Source organism: Larimichthys crocea, chromosome I (genome assembly GCF_000972845.2).
Source record: "Larimichthys crocea isolate SSNF chromosome I, L_crocea_2.0, whole genome shotgun sequence".
NCBI lineage: Eukaryota > Metazoa > Chordata > Actinopteri > Sciaenidae > Larimichthys > Larimichthys crocea.
The window spans coordinates 24,763,533-24,781,627 of NC_040011.1; the positions used below are offsets into that span (position 1 = coordinate 24,763,533).

General features: G+C 39.3%; 1 protein-coding gene across 6 annotated transcripts in view; it reads left to right on the forward strand.

Annotated features, from left to right (window-relative positions):
- Positions 1–18,095, forward strand: part of atp8a1 (ATPase phospholipid transporting 8A1) — a 96,558-nt gene that overhangs the window by 4,737 nt on the left and 73,726 nt on the right. For all 6 annotated transcript variants that reach the window (XM_027291805.1, XM_027291870.1, XM_027291845.1 and 3 more), the window contains exon 2: positions 12,655–12,769. In XM_027291805.1, coding sequence (XP_027147606.1) covers positions 12,655–12,769 — 115 coding nt within the window. The remainder of the gene's footprint in view (positions 1–12,654; positions 12,770–18,095) is intronic.

Genomic DNA, 18,095 nt, shown 5'->3' on the forward strand with positions numbered 1-18,095 from the left:
GATAATAATGTGGCACAAAAGCCCAACACGCCACTAAATCCCCTGTCTGGGGCTGCTGGTGTGTCATATAAAGTCCCCTCGGGCCTCTCTACTCTGCCTGTATGTACCGGCATGGGACATTTCCACTCCTCTGTATTCCACTTAATGTTCTGCCTCCATCACTAACCTGCAGCCACTCATGTGTGTTTCTTCAGATACTCAATTGTCCTCACCTCAATGATTCTCCTATGTCCTATAGTGAATGTGGCGGGTCATTGTGAGGAAGGAGAAACGCTGAAATGCTCATGTGCACACAGAAATGCAGAGACAAAAAAAAAAAAAAAAACTATTCTAATATCTGCTCATGCACGTTGTTCTACCAATGTGAGACATTGTAAACTGATGAGTAAGAACTCTGCTGACAGCGTCATGAGGATTGGCAAGAAATTACATTGTCCTAATTGTACTGCAACTCTTCATTTAAACTTAATCTGTTGATCTTTTTTTTTTTCAAGTGAATGAATGATCGTGTTGCATGATGGTAGCCTTGGGGTTGAGATACTGACCATAAATGTAATGTCCCTGGTTGAGATTTGAGTCTAACCAGGGACCTTTATTGCACGCCATTCCCCATCTCTTTCTGTCGTCTTTTCATTTCTCGACTGTCGCCTATCCGATAAAAGCATTTGTCCCATTACATATCTGATATTACACTACAGCAATCAAAGACGGCATCTTCAGATGTCTTATTTGGCCCCAACCAATAGCCCAGAACCCAAAGGCATTCAATTTATAGTAATATAATACACAGAAAAGCAGCTGAAGAATCATTTCTTTTGGCACAGCAGTGATGATTAAAAACAGCAAAATAATTTACTGATGCTCAAGTAATTGATTAATGAACTTATAATACAAAATGTATTGCTGCACATGTGGAAAGATATTATGTACATCATTTCTGCATGGAGTCTAAAATATTGCGTCTCTGTTGTTCTTTTAATCTCAGTCATATCAAGATTTTGTCTCTATGCTATACATCGATGCTCTTTCATATTATTACAGATTAAAAACTCTAGGTATGTTGATATAATGTTACTCAAATAGTCGGTGTCATTATTGCTGCTTTTACAGCCAGTGAAAACAATTATATTACCATAACCAACATCTTGCACCATATTACTGATCGTTATATTAATATCTTGGCTATTTTGAAGTAGTCTATAAAAGCATTTTAATATTGTGGCAATAATTGGGCAGCCCTAAACTCAAATGCTGTAATGTCTTCTGACTGGTTCATGAGCCCTTTAGCTATCAATTTTCAGGAATCGATTAGATCCTGTGATCTCAGCTGGAGATCCTCAGTAAAGTTATTTACAAGCCACTGAAAATCTATGTTGCAAGTATATAAGCTCGTAGGGAAATAAATCCTCCATTCTCCTCAGCCTCGCCTTTAGCTCCTGAGATGTACAGTAACTCTGTTCTCACCTCCTCTTCCCAAATGTCAAATAATTCATGAAAACAGCATTAGACGCCCAGAAAGAAAGCTGTAAACTGTATTCGCAATCATAATTTTATTTATTTTTTGCTGGCGAGCAGAAGTTCTTGTTTCTGGCTCAGCTGTATTTGCCTGTGTGATGCACACATGCATGAACAGCAAGAAAATCCAGGAAGCTCGCACGTGCCAGGAAACAGTCGATGTGATCGTGTCACAGCGGGATGACAAGGTCAGATGGAGAGGCGTCTGCAGGTACTCCACAGGGAAGCGGCACTATCAATGGTTGGGAAGATGAAACTCTTGCTGCCCTTGATCCCCAAGATCCCAAGCAACTTTGACCCCATTCCCATCTCAACTTTATGTCCAACTAGGTCACAGAGTTGCTTCCACAGATAGTTAGTTCCTCTGAAAACATTGTAAAAATATGTTTACAGTGTGTCCTTACTGGGATTACTGTCTTTTGCAAGCATTTGAGAGTTCTGGTTCTGAAAACATGGACTTTTTGTGGCTGGTTACTAATATAGAAATCATAACTGTCACGTTAAAGGACTAGTCAACGAAGATGCAATGTGAAGTTGCAGCTTAACCCCTGTGCAGTGCTACTTCTTTATAGCCTACTGATCAGCCGAACAGGTTGCAGTAATCCTATAACGCTTGACATTTATGGGTCATATTCTTTAGATGCTCGTGCTAACAAAACAATGACACTTTCATTACGTTCATAAATAAATAAATAAAGTCCTGTGCTGTGTAATTCATCCTGCTGTTAATAGATAGTCTAAATATATTAATGCTGTTCAAGACTGAGGCCTGAATCAATAATACACAAGGGTGCCATGCATATTATTAGTAATTCTGTTTGTAGGGTTGCCCTCTGCTAGAGAAAAGAGGGTTGCACTTGTGACAGTGTCATTCAATAAGCCTATTTAAAATATCTGGCTATATAGATCCAACTAATTATTTCCTCTGTAGAGACACAATGGTTTATGTGTGCTTTATGAACATGTGTGATGGTGGTGCCCGTTTTGACTGCTAACACATTACTAACATGTCAAGTCAGGTCAATGAGCATCACAGAAACACTGGGATGGATTAATTGTAATTGCTCAGCCATCTGGATATTCCAGCTATTTTTAGATGGTAAATTAGTACAGTTGTCCCTGTCACTTATTTCAGTTTGAGCTTTTGAGCTATAATATTGATTATTTGTCTTATTTAGTAAGTATACAAATACTAAGTGCAGCTGTGAAGTTGATTGAATTCAGGAATGTTTAAGAGCAGGATAGGTCTCCCTCCATTGGTCACTGCTTAGTCAAGGCCAGACAGCTGTCATGGTAAAAGAGTCGAACCCCTGAATTCCAGTGAGGAAGTGAAATGTTTGATATCGTCTCTCCTTCTTGATCCGCATATTTTTACCTCTCATAATAGGAATGTCACCTGACTTTTCTGCTCTAGTTTGTCATTTTAAACAGCCAATGATAACTGGAGAGTGTCACTAAACCTGTCAGACAGGACAGGACACAATCATTGTCAACCGTGACACAGCCTTAAACTTTGTACATACCTTCGTGGTCTCTGGTTGCAAAACTGGATGTGCAGCATGAAGCAGCCGCTAATAAAATATTGTTTGACACTGGTAATCTTCAAATTGTTTAATACTTTTAATCAGAAAAAGACTTGTAGTGCAGTGGTTACAGTCCATTTGTACCATGTGAATACAGGAAGAGGAAGGGCCCAGCTGAAGAATGACATGCGACTTTTCAAAACAGATCTTAGCCTTGAAATTTGTACAATGCAAACAAAGCAGACACCTGCAGTTTAGGACTGCATCCTGTTATCATTCCTATTTGTCATTCTAGGGATATCTCTCTTCGTGTTTTTGCCTGCTGTGTTAGGATATAGTGAGAAATATCCCTGATTCTGTGTCATCAGTTTGCTTGTTTTGTCCAAAAGACAGTCAAATACCCAGAGGTATTGCATTTACTATGAAATACAACAAAGAAAAGCAGCAAATCGTTGTGTTTGAGAGACTAGAAAAACCAAACGTTTGGCTTTAGGGATGCAGTTCCGGGTTCATCTGTCCACCAATTGTGTCCAAACTGAAAAATATCTCAACAACTATTATATGAAGTGCTAGTTAGCAAATATTAGCATGCTATGAGGTTAAGCTAAGATCGTGAACATTATAAACATTATACTTAAGTCAGCATGAGCCAGGTTTCTCTTTAGTCTGAGAGATTTCTCCTGAGGCACATCTCTATATTTCATTTTTTACATAGATATTTGTATACTATTTTTTTTACCCCAAAGACGTTCACTGCTTTTTGCCTAAATGGCGATATTCTAAGAAATAGGAGACCATGCTGAGCGCATCATCATGTGAAATTTGTGTATGTTTTGTGAGACATATTTGAACACATGAGCAAGTAAGAAAAGTCATTGTTTCTGCTTCACCCTTCTGAAATTCTCTTGCTCCATTAATATGGGAGTCATGTGGCTAGGCTTGTTGCTGCTCCTGTCGCTTGGAGGTCTCACAGAGCTAAAAGCGTAAGTCTGTTTGTTTCCAGAGTTCCATGTCTGCGACTGGCACATATTTTCCTCCGTTTTTGATGTATAAAGTATTTATGTGGGGTGAAAATTGTGCGAGTAAGAGCAGGTTGAAGAGAAGATTTTTAGACACTTTTACAGCTCCTCTCTGCTCTGTTATGTCTCCTGCTCTTGCCATGAACTTTCCACTGCATAAACACTAATGCAAAATGCCTCAGAAGGACTAAAAACTTCATGAATTTTGAACTGCATTTGTAAAAAACTTGTGAAAGATATGACAAAGTTGGCTTAACATGAGAAAGTCCCAAGTGTCGTGAACGTTTTTAAAGTTTGAATGGAGTTTCAATGTAAATGTACGAATGAGTGAGATGAGGTCAAAGAATGGATTTCTAATTGACTTCCATTGTAACTAAGTTTTAAAGTACATTGAACATTTTGAAAAGTTTAAATGGGATTTGAAAATATTTAAAACAAGTTTGAATGAAGTTTATAGCTGAACATACTGAAAAATATGAATTTGGAATAGTCGGCTTATCGTTTTAATGGAGATAATTTGCCTGGGATGTCTTAAAAGTATGAATAAGAATAGTAATAGCCTACAGCTCCTAACTGAATAAAATTGGCGTATGTATGTATGTATGCGTATGTGTGTGTGTGTGTGTGTGTGTGTGTGTATGTATATATGTATATATGTATGTATGTATGTATGTATGTATGTGTATATATATATATAAAATCATATGAATAATAATAAAGACAGTCTGTGTGTAGAAAACATAAACTGAACAGTGACTGGAATCCTCGAGGTCTACTTCCTGTTTCCAGACATTTTGCATTGCACACATATGCTCTTCCTTTTTACCATTCATAAAGTGTCACACAGTGGGAAGGTTTCTCTCTGCAGATCCCTCGCTAAGCTAAGCCAAGCCAAGCCAAGCCAAGCCTGTGATGTCACAGCAAGCCCCAGCTGCCCGTGTCGTCCCTGGACTGTACGTCCCACTGTAGCCTCACTGAGCCTATGAGGAGTCAGACGGAGCCAAACAGGGAGGGGGATTAATTCTGCAGCTGCCCTGTTGTTGTTGTTGAGAGAGCTGGTTACAGCACTGTGATCTGATAAGCGACTTATGGATGTTACTGTTGCTTAGATTGAGGCAGTATCTATATCCCCTTCCAGCCAACCCTTCACATTCACAAATGGTTGGACATAGGAGGGGTGGGCTTTCATCTCTGGGACTCTGATTGCCATGAATAGACTGTAGCTGTTCTGTCTACTGAAATATTTATCTGGCATAAATGAATCATGTACAGGTCTTTCTTTGGAGGTGATGAGAAGATAGAAAATGGCACATTAGGCTCACTGGGTTGAGAATTGAGAAAACCCAGGGATTTGGAACAAATGTGACCCTAATCACTATGGTGGATAGCCTCAGGTGGACAACGTGGGGACTGACAATGCTGAATCCGGTCTTACTTTGTTATAGCTGCTTGTTATATAGTGGTCCTTGCGCATAAGACATTTCCAAGTCACTTGTCATTCTTCTATATTTTCTTTTTTCAGCAAAGTATTTAATTCAGTTTTCCTTCACATAGCCTCTTTGAGTCTGTGGTTTGGCTGCCATTCATTTGTTCGTGTTAGATCAATGTCAGTAGCCCCAAGCTGCCCACCCCCACCCACCCCGGTAGTATTGAATGAATTGTGTGGGAGCCTAGTTGTGGCCAGGTCACGTGGCTCCTAATCTACACTTTATTGACCAGCCTACAACTCTCTCAAGCTCATTAGTGCTTGTTCAGTATCTCAACAGTTGGATTGGACCTGTTTCTAGAAAGTATTGTTTTGACTCTAGATGGATATTGTACTCCCAGGGGTCAACTCATGGGCGTTTCTGAAGAATCTTCAGGCTTAGTCATGAAGCCAGCTGAATCATCACTATGTAATCATAGACATGGTATGTGCTAACCAAGAGAAGTTGTAAAATGCATGTGACATGATATCTTTTATGATTTGCTATAAAAGTTTTATTTGAGGCAACATGAATAGCAGGGATAGGATATGGTTGCTAAAAATATCTCCACTCTATCAGTGGTTGATCCTCTTATTTTAAAAGCAAGGATTAATCCTGCTACTGTTACTAACAATAGAGAGCCAATATGCTAACCATATTTTAGGGATGTATTTTGAGCTATATGGCCAAGTGTTTATTGTGTTCTTTACAATAAATGCAGAATGTCGCAATGTGCAGGTAATATGCTTAAGTATCAGATTATCGTTCCTGTCATTGCTGTCAATGAGATGTGTTTAATCTTCCTAGTGTTGACAGTAATGGCAGCAATAATTTTCCTGAATCAGATTCAATCTTCCTGACCTTAGCCACCCAGGATCATAAATAATAATGGTTTGATCTTTAACCTGCCATGAGAGTATTGAGGGAAAGTGAATTATTGGTTCCAATCACTGACAGTATAAAGAATGAACGCCGTATCTGTGACGTCACCCACAGGTTTCTGAAGAAGCTCAGAATCCGCCATCTAGGCCGTCCTGCCTTTTCCGCCTCTGGGTTAAACTAAAAATTGGCAAAGATGTGGATCATCAATTGATCTAAGGCCGAATGACACTCATACAAGCCAGCCATCTATAACGACACCTACCTCAGTCAAAGTGGGAATGCTGTTTATTGGTTCAAGTACCAGAGTAATTGTTGATTGATATGTTAAGTTGGAAATGTAACTATATTGTAACTGTGACATACAGCTATTATTAAGAGACTAGCAGGCATGATAGCAAAATAATAAAAGTGTTTTAATGTGACTGACATACTTCAAGTATCTTAAAATCTCTTGGGTCTCAAAGAAAGGATTTTCCATGCCTAATGAATTCAGAGTGTCTCTGTAACTGACAGTACTCAGCGTGGGATAAAAAAAACAAAAAAAAAAAACAGACTGGGGAAGACCGGCATGCCTAGGCCAATGCCAATTCATGCTGGGCCCAGTTTCCTCCCACTGGGCACCCTCTCCCAAATTCGTGCCCCCTTGTGACTATTGTTCCACCCGTCTGTCTGCTGGCTGACACAAGCAATAATCCTGACATCTGGCCTACATCCAAACTCATTACGACACTTGATGGCATTGATCCTTTCTCTAGAGGCTTCCCCTCCAGAGCTGTGAGCTTCTGCTCTCTACTCCGGCTGAGCTTTATTTGGCTTCTTGTTACTCTTTCCTCTCTTTTTCCATGCTGCTTACATTGTTTATATATGGTGGCCCCATTAATAGATGAAAGCCTTTAATACTGGTTAAAACACTGAGTATCTGTCCAGTTTGCCATTTTTGCTCTCTGTATTGATGTCAGGGTAGTTGAGCCATGACACGCCTGCAGTTAATGAAATTAGTGCTGAGAAAATGCACAGTGTCCACCAGGGAATATTAAGAGCAGTTCCCACTGAGACATCTGTGGTTGTGGCTGAGTACATTATCAACACAGTGTGGTAGAAACTAAGGAAATGAGCAGGATATGGGGGGAAGGGTTATTGAGGGAAAGCTGGGGACATTTTAACGATGCAACCTCCTTCTGCCTTGTGTGCGATTTTGAAATTTGGTGAAGGCCAATGTTACGGTTAGAATTCACATTCTAACCGTAATCAAGCCTGCATGATTGTTACATCCAGTAAGACAGCTCTGCATTTTGACATTCAGATGAACTTCTGCATTTATCTATCCTGGTCAACTGAAGTTCAGAGATTGCTGGGAAGAGCACCAGTGTTTCTCTGGTAACTCCCAAGCTGACCACTTTCTGGCTCTAGCTTTACTTTTGCTCCTCCAATCCAGTTAAAATGTTCAACATGGAGCCTTTAATTGGATCAGGTGTACAGGAATAGTAGCTGTTTCACAAACCTGGAGATCAGGCAGCTCTTGAAGAAAACCCTTAACTAACTGGTTTAAGACCTTTAAGTAATTCTACGGTCGACTAGCTGTAGTCAGAAAAGCAAAACGGCACACGATCTGATTAAAATCGAAAGAGACAACTTTGGTCTACCATACTCTACATACCATAATACTCTACTTGTCCACATTCACGTTGTTGTTTAATTGCTGTAACAAGTGAACTGTACCACCACCAATAAACAACAAAACATTACTGTGTATGTTACAGTTAAGGCACTATATTTTATTTTTATATAGTCAGAATGTAATCTAAAGAAAAAGGCAGTACGCCACCATTGTAATTAAATTAAAGGATTGAAACTTTGTGCTTTTTCTGTGCTATGTATTTTTGCTCTCGGGATGATAATATATATCTAAAAAAAAAAAAAAAGTGGTTTATAATTTTTTAGAAACTTTATTGATCACGTTGAACGTGAAATTACTTCCCGCATTTAACCCATCCAAGGTTGGAACACACTCAAATTGACAGATGCCAGATTCATTGGAGCGGTAGGGAATAATCAACAGATTAAAACATAAAAACAAAAAAAAAAAGTCCACTTTGGGGTTATTATATATGTAGTATCTCTCTTGGTTTATTCATATCTATTCATATTTTCTGCCATTTTTAAAAAAAACTTGCTGCCCTGTAAAATGTAGAGAAGATGAAGAGTAAAGTAATGCTGTGGAGTTAACACCTTTGTCTGGAATCATATCAGCATACTATATATACAGTAAATACAAATACAAAATATTCAACATAATCCAACAGTTTCTGTCGCCTGCAGCTTTTACTTACACTTTGTCTACATCCCCTTGTGTCAAAGCTGCTAAAAGCAGAGAGCAAAAGGGCTAAGTTAAGCAGGAGCAGTACCAGCTGCAACTGGTGCATTGCAGCACCTGGCCTACCCCAGCACACAGGCTCCTGCTGCGAGGGCTCATTCAGAACACAGAGACACAACATCAATCACAGCTGCTCAGCCAGCTCCTCTGGCCTGCTATTTCACACAGGCCTTATGCTGCAGTCGCCAGCTCTACCAGCATCCTGTTTTCATTTGTCACTGCAGACACTAATTCCGTGATCACCCAAGACTCTCAGAGATTTCATTTTCTTGATTTACTTTGCTTTCCAGCTTGGTGTTGCAAACTGAGCTTGGCATATATCTGATCAGTATTAAGTGTAAGGTATTCATGCTGCAAAAATAATCTCACTCTTGCCTTCATTTGACAGTTTGCAGTATTGCCGTGATGGGGAAACAAAGATAGAGAGAGATGGGGATTGACATGCAGCAAGTCCCAGGCCAGACATGAACCTGTGATGTTGTGATTCATGGCAGGCGCCAAGGCCAGCAGAGAGCACCAACGAAAATCACTTGTATACAATATTTCTTATTTCTGCAACATTGACACTATATTTTCTGGAGTTCTTCACTGATGCTGCATTTATGACAGTACTGCTTGAAGAATGTCTGCTGTACTTAAATGGCCTCATCGAAACTCAGTGAGGTATCATGCCTTTGAGTCAATGTCCTTTCCCTCACCTTTACCCAGTGCTGTTACTCATTCCCAGCCACCTGTCTTCACAGTGTTAGCAGGTGAGCTCTTGGCTGCAAAGTCTCTTTTAGTTTTGGATGGAAGAGACTTGGCCTACTGACATGCAAAATGAGGGAGGGTGGTGTCTCTCAAGGTGGAGACTAGGTGGTAGAGTGGGTCGTCCACTAATCAGATGATCGGTAGTTCGATCCCCAGCTCCTCCAGTCTGCATGTTGAGGTGTCCTCGGGCAAGATACTGAACCCCAAATTGCTCCCTGTAAGTCGCTTTGGATAAAAGCGTCAGCTAAATGACTAAATGTGCATTTAAGGTGATGTTGGATCAACTCTTTAGGAATATTATGTAATGCTGTGGTGAGCTTGTGTTGCTGTAAATCCTCACCTTGCCTTAAAGTACTTCTCTTAGAAGCCAAATTTAGATCCCATTAAGATACCACTATTCAAAAATTAAATTTAATTTCTGTGTAAAAGATTAAATTCTTGTTAAAATGTGTTTGCACAGTATTATTCTCTCTCATATATATACTCAGAATTCAAGAGCAACCAACCTCCCTTGCTTTCTACCCCAACCCCATTTCAACCCCATTACCCACTTTCAATTCAAGGATTCTCTAATTGACTACATCATAATGTAGACACCATGAATCTACATATATCATTGTAGAAAGTTTCCCTGCAGATGCCATTCTTTAATCTCCTGCTGTGCCCTGGATCCACGCACACCTTTCTGCCACTACACTAATCCAATAAACCAGTTATGTTGATCTGATGTCTTGCATGACAGACCTGGGATAACCCAACCCATATTTCCCCCCAGATGACCAAATGACTACAGGTTATTTTTAGTCTGAAAGCACATGCTAAGGAGAGAAAGTATTGTGAGATGATGGTGGAAAGAAGGAAAGTTTGCCTCCTTTGTGCCAAGTATATCATTAAAATAACAAGAGCTCTACTGTAATTTAAGATTCAGGGTTTGTGTAACATCAGTGAGAAAGTGCTAAGAGTAAGGTGAGAATAAGAGAGGGGGAGAAAAGGAGTAGAGAAAGTTGCAAGTGTGACTTTGAGGACCGTGTCAGCCGTCTTTGTTTCCTCTTGACTTGACTTGACATGCCGTGAAAGAAATACTGTGGCAAGATGGGGGAAGGGTGCCAGGTTGCAAGTGGTGCCTAACCAGCAGCGGCTCTGGTCACATTACCTCATGACGCTGCTGTTTTGTTGTTGTTGATGTTTCAAGAAGCTGGCTTCCCCCACTTGTGCCCTCCTCCGTGCCTCAGAACGGCCTTTCTTTCTATTTTTAAACCCCAGGGTTTATCTGTAGTTGTGGAAGCTATGCCATGCCTGCTTTCACCTCATAACCCCTAACATCACCACTACTACTGCAAGGGAGGGCCATCCTGCACCCCAATGGATCACATGCATGCAACTTGAGAGTCCTGGAATACTGTTGACTTAAGAGTTTTACAGTAGTGCTCCTTTGGCAGTGCTGAGGGCACTAATCTAGACATATCAATTAAAACACGCGGATAGGGAAATGTGAACCTCAGCAACCTGTTTTATCATTTCTCATCTTTCAAACAACATGATCCCTGTTAAATCTGCTTCTGTTCGTATATCAGATTTTTATTTCAGCTTCAAATTATACTTCAGTTTGGTAAAACATTTGTTTTGCAGCCTGTCCTCTTTCACAGAAGTTAAGGAGAAGTCAGTCTTGCAACATGAACTGCTTTACTGTAACTGCAAAATTCAATTAACTGACTATTTGTTTCTTGTGGCGAAATTATGTCAGAACAGGTAGTCCAAAGACTGAACCTATTATCTGGAATGTCTGTACAATGCAATTGACTTATGAATAGCTGAAAACTGTTAATAAACTAACTCTCCACCACTATATGTATTCAGATTTTTGAAAGATCGTCAAAAGAATGGTTTAAAAAGCGCTTAAAGATTGAACCATGATTTTGTATGAATGTGTAGAGTTGAACTTACAGTACGCCCCTGTATATCCACTCTAGTCCTTGTGCATCTTTGTACGTCTTTGTGTGTCACAGTTGACAGATTCTTTGGTGTTTTTCTATTTGCCATGTTGCACTGCAGAAAGCAACTTCGAAATAGAGACTTTTCCCGCAACATCCCTAGACATCCTTTTTTCATGACACAGCAACTGTCTCCAGCATGGAAAGAAAGAGGACATGGTGTCAATCTGTCTTGTTTTAGATCTTGCCTACAGAGACACTCCAAAAAAATAAAAAAAATAAAAAAATAAATAAAAAAAATAAATATAAATAAATATATATATATTTTTTTTTTAAAGGCAGAAAACAAATAAAAAACAAATAGTCGGTTTACAGCCTTGCATGTAGGGTAATCTGTATTTTAGCAATCTGTCACCACATTGCTGTATCTAATTGTCACAGATAATTCTACTCTTGCCAACAGGAAGTGACTGCTGGCAGGAAATTCCCAGCTCTAATCACAACACATTTCCGGCAGCAAATGGAGAGTTTTCTGAGGTGTTTACTGAAATTTGAGCTTTGAAAAATCTCTAAGTAATCAGACTGTGGACATTTACTGATTGCTTTGGATGTGTTAATGGAATGAAGCCATTCCACACGCACTTTGCCCTTGTTTTTTTTGTGTCATGGTGACACATTTGTATTCATTGACAGTAAAGCTGAGGGAGATGCTGGTCTCCTAAAAATAACTAGTCTCTTAAAACAGACAAAATGTGCCATATATCAATCTACAGACAACATGAAGAAAATCAGAAATTCCTCTGTTTGACATTGAACGAATCAGGCTGTTTAATATAATAATAATGCAGGTCCATTCCCTGTGTTATTAAATAACAGGGTTTCTCTCCAAGTTTGCATTTTACTCTGGAGGTGGTAATAAGAGATGTACTGTCAATGTCATTTAAAAAAAACAAACAAAAAAACCCCCAGGAATTTTACAGTGTAAACCTTATCCACCTATTACTCAAATAAAGCTACCTGAATATTTAAACCTTTTTATATTTAAGGCCTCGAATGGTCTAACGGTCAACCTGCAATCTGTATAGTGTTCACACTGCTGTGTTGAAATGAGTGTTGAAATTACCCACTTGCCCTTTACAGACTCCAAAGTCTCAATTTTGTTTCTGATAGAGTGACTTTTCTCCCATGCTGCAGGATATGAAAAGACAGAGGACACATCAGAAAAGACATCCCTAGCAGACCAAGAAGATGCCCGAATGATACACCTCAACCAGCCGCAGTTCACTAAGTTTTGCAGCAATCGAGTCAGGTAAGGAGATTATGTATTTATGTTTATCTACTGTAAATGAAATGGTCTGATTAAGAGCTACAGTATGTGTGTATGTGGAGCCCTGAAAAAGACAGATGTCACCCCTTTTTGATTCATCACAGCTGCTTGGGTGGTATTTCATGTGAACTTACCTGGGGCACAAATATTGGAAATGATTGACAGATGTGATCATTTGATATGGGCAGGGATTTCCAATCTTTTTGGATGATTTGACTGATTTAAAAAAAACAACAAGTTTCTCCGACTATATTCTCTTCTTCTTCCAGTGTGTGGGTGGCGATTAACTGTCACATGTCCACATGGTTTGCATTTGATTTGCAGCCCATGTTGTAAAGTTTACGTGGTCCACATTTATAGCTACTGTAGATCAACCCTAGAGTACCACCCAAGCAGTGGTAATGCTAGAAGGTTGGAGGTCCGTGGTGGTCTGTGTGTTCCTTCACCATCAAAGTAAAATGCATAGATGCTTGTTGTCTTGTACATGTACAATAGAAAATAGAAAAGTTCTATACATTAAGATTGTCATTGTGCTATTTTTTGTATATGAGATGATGATATACAACATGTAGAGGTAACGCACAGCTGATGAGTTTAGGCTCCTTTATTTGTTAGTAATGAAAATACTGCTTCATACCTGTCCCACAAGGTTAACCTCTATCACCTATGATCCAGCATTTCCAGAGCAATTCTGTAAGATTATTTCCCACCTCACTTAAAATAACATTTTATCCTATCTGCTTTAAAATGTATGTAAGTTGTATTCTCTCAAGGATTTAGCTGTTTGTGTGGATTGCTTCTATTTTGGACTTGGTAATGGCAACCCAGAGGCCGTCAGTGCTTTTCATGGTGACCTTTAACCCTACATTAACGTTCAGAGTCACAAGCAACACTTGAGTAAAGGCATGCATAGACTGTGAAGCTGTTAGTTAGATGTCAGCCTGGGGAGACTGTCCTCATAGCAAGCAATCTTTAAAAGTCAGAATCCATTTCAAGGACCTATGCTGTGAAAGTTTTGTCATGAAGAAAAAAAGATTTAAGATACTTGGTAAACTTTGCTCTCTTCTGACTGCAAAGCTTTACGTTATAGCAGACATATGACACATTTTAGTTTGAAATCTTTGAACACGTGTCCCATAGTTAAAACAGTGTATAGCACAGCACCATCAGCCATATGATATTTGTTAACTAACTGTAAGATTTATGTCACTAGTGGTGCCTTAGTGCTGATATTCCAGACTGGTCTTTTCTCATCTAGTTGTTCCTCTTGGAGGAGTGCAGTGCATTAAAGGTCAGTCTTGTTGAGTCAGGGCGTCCTCTGTCAAGGAATATTACTGTTAGCATTCCTGCAGCATGAGCAGCTTGAGATCTGTATGTGCTTACACAGACACCAAACATAAACTGAACAGCAATAATAAATTCAAAAAGCAAGTGTGCTTGTGTTTATGCCATTTGTTGGATCACCTTCATGTATCGACCTGAAAAACAACAGACACAGTGGCTTAAAAAAAAAAAAAAGCAGAATCCCTTCAGTTTCTTTCCTGAAATTACCCAACTATAAAAAAAAAACTATAAAAATATAAAATGGATGCTGATTGTACTTTGAGTTGTGTTCTTCAGCTTTGTTTATAGTTAGCAACATTAGTCTTGCCTATAGTTTTACTTTTAGTTTGGTCATTAATTATAAAAGACAGACCCAGGTCAATAAGAATTTGCAGTCAAAGTGATTATTAAGCTTAATGTAAGAGTACCACATGGTTGATGGTCAAATTATTTGGCTTGAGAGGAGTTAAGGTAACATGGTATTTGCTGTGAAAGAGCACATCTGCATATTTTTAAAATAAAGGTGAATACAATTTTTGTGACCTTACCAGAGGTGGTCATTAATTCATAAACCATTCGAGGCCTTAACTGTCCTCACTAAAAAAAAAAAAGGGAGTATTGTATTAGCTGATGCTGATAACATACAGAGGCTATAGTCAAATTAATACAATGAAAAACCTGCTCAATCAGATTCAGAGTCACTTGTCTTAGATATGACTTGCATTCAATTCAATAGTGAGACTGTAGCATAGCAGTTTTGTACATTATTGATAACAGTTTGAATGTGTGCAGTGCTATTCTGAGCAAATGGTGAACTGGGTAACAGACCCACCACTTTGGGATCTGTCTGTAGTGCATCCAAGTTGCGTCCTGTAAAATGATTTCCGAAGTTTAAGTGCTGTTGTGTTATCTGAGCGCTGCTTGCAGACGACGTGGCTTTTGTTTGTCCTTCCCCTTTGAATACCAAATGTTCCCAAACATTCGTCTCAAGCCTTGAAGGCACATTGAGCATTAGCCTGCTCTAAAGATCTAATTTGTTCAAGAGGATTGGTTGCTGTCTCAAAGTGACCTGTGGAGACACTTAAAGGTACACGGCCTGTGATAAATGGCGAGTCTAATCTAACAAGTGGACAGAAAACCCTCTCTTTCACTGGCTCCCATTCTCCCTCTGCAGCATCGCTACCTGCAGATTATACCACTGCTCTGTACACATACGACTCCTGCCTCACAAAGGACAGCCATCCTGTTCTTACTATTATGCACGAGGATTATTGCGGCTTGTTTATACAGCTGACCTGGTGGCTGTAAGGTTGTAATGTAGAGACGATTAATCAGTGATACGTTGACAACTTATCCTAGAGTAAACAGGAGTGGCTGTGCAAACCATTTTGTGTATCCATATGTCATGTGTGGAAAACAGTGGACAACTGAGACACGCATAGACACAGACAGCCACGGACATAACCATACAATGATCCACATGCACACTGAAAACATATGAAATTAGTATAATTATAGTGCCTTGCTCACCTAACCAAACATACACATTTCACTAAGTGGTATTTATATATCGTTTTCGGCTTATTGGGTGGCCTCATCATCATCATTATGACCACATTTGAGCTTTTCATTTTCAGGCCGTGCTATAATCAAAATGCTGAACTGTGCACATGACACACACCATGTAATAAAATTTACCATCACAGTTAACTGCTGAGATGTACAGTAGTACTTCTTATGCCTAATGTTACAAGGGCATGTACTACATGTATGCGAAGTAACATGTACAAACACATGCGCACTTTAAATTCAAACAGGATTTCATTTTTCCGTAAAAGGTTACTGGTCCAACAGGTTGTCCAACTTGTTCTGCGTGCAGCTGTATTTGCATACAAAACTATTTGGACAAGGTGAGGAGCACCTAACATTAACACTGATATAGCTAAGTCTGGAATTATCTAACCACCTATCTGACATTCTGCAAATGAACCGTCGACCGAATCGACTGTGATTGCGTGAGCTTCAGTGACTAGCTGCGGGCTTTGGCTGATTTGAGTATCTGTTTTGTGGTTAAATATATAAGCTGATAACACCTGCTGGCTTTTAGCTGGCGGATATCAACACAGTGCACTAGAAGATGTGTGATGCAACCCATCTGTGTCCTGTGTGTTAGTCTATTTTTCTGGGTGTGAAAGTTACAAATAATTAAATTTTAAATTTAAATTTTACTCAGGTTTTCTGTTGCTATTAAAGGTTAGGTGTGTAGGATTTAGTGGCAGTGTAGCCGCTAATTGCAGCCCCCTCGATTCACCCAGCACCCATACACAGTGACATGTCAAATGTTGACAGTTGTCTAACACGCACAAATCTAGTTTTAGCATATATGACAAAGCAAAACAGACATTCATTATCCCGTAGCACCAAACTGTTCTACTGTGGTGGAAGTATTGATAAATGGTGTTAAATGTTCCTCTGATCGGTGCTACATGGCGACAATCTGGATATCGGTGAGTGGAGAAAGTGTTCTCTCATATTGTTTTGTTCTTAGGGCTCTGCCAGGAAATAAAACGTAAGATCTATAATCATCCATTAAGCAGATTTGCCCTTCCTCGGTGGAGTAAGTTTTACAGTGCACATAAGTAACTAGAGAGTAGGACACTGCATGCTTTACGACCCTATGAGATCAGAAATAAGGCTGAAGAAAATAAAGGGAGGATAGATAAAGCTGGAGCTTTTAGGCTAAACCTGCGTCAGAGCTTCAGCAGCCACCCTCACTTTGTATCTCCAGGGATAGACTGAGGCGGTAGCTACGTTGTGCATTAGCACTGCCAGAAATTAGATCGAATACCCAGCGGGGTCACTGGTACTTAATGTGAATGCACTTATGTTATTGTAATGGGCTTTGGATGATGTATGGCAAAGCATTTCACAACAGGTAGCAGGCTACTGTATTTAAATCATGAACATTTAAAATGATGTAATCAGATCTCTAACTGACACACACACACACACACACACACACACACACACACACACACACACACTGTATCTTTGTTTGCTGTAATGTTAATCAAACAAACACATTGGTGGTATTTGCATCTCTCCCTCAACATCAGTTCATGATGGCAGGCTTTGAGCTTCCTCCTTCTTCCTGGACAAACACACATTTCATCATCAATGTCTGCCTGTATACGGATCTGTTTGTAAATGATTTAACCTTGCATGTCAGTTTGTTTTATTTGTTGTCCTTTGACTCCATGTTGTTTATCTTTAAGCTGAAATGCTTGTGAAATGTACACAAGGCCTGTAGACACACCCAGATAGATTCAAGGATTCTATTTCCATGCCCTGTATTTGTCTGCTTAACATTACAGTGTAAAGATCACTGAAATATCCAGCATCCCCTCTAAGACATCATCCTGTATATATGTTCATACAGTTTTAAAACTGTTACTATGAAAGCAAAGAAAGCCTGTAAAGGATTTTGACTTTGAAAGCAACGTAAACGAGTTTGTTTAGAACTGAAATATTTTACTTTGAAACCATCTGTCTCAGTTTATTTGGTTTGAATTTCTCTTTGTCACATTACAAGCTTTTCCAGCTCAAACACCAAAATTGAAGATGAAAACTTCCTGAATGAAATGTTGAGTATTGTTCCGTCTGTCAAACAATCCAAGAAAGAGAAGTTCAGATGAGCTGGAAACCCTGTACACTGTCACTTTGTGAGAGAGAGAGAAAAAAAAGTATTTGGCTGAAATGGCTCAACTTGAAGTTACCTTCAGAAAAGAGCGCGGAATTATCAGTTTTCACAATCAAATATTATGTGCTAAAATAAATATGTTTACAACTTCCGATTAGTGTGACCTGTGTTTGCTTCCATATTACTCTGCTCCGTCAGCAGTGCTAAAAATGTAAATGTATGCATTGTTTTCACAGAAACTGAAATAACAACAATAGACTAGATTAAAGTCTAGACTTTGCTGAA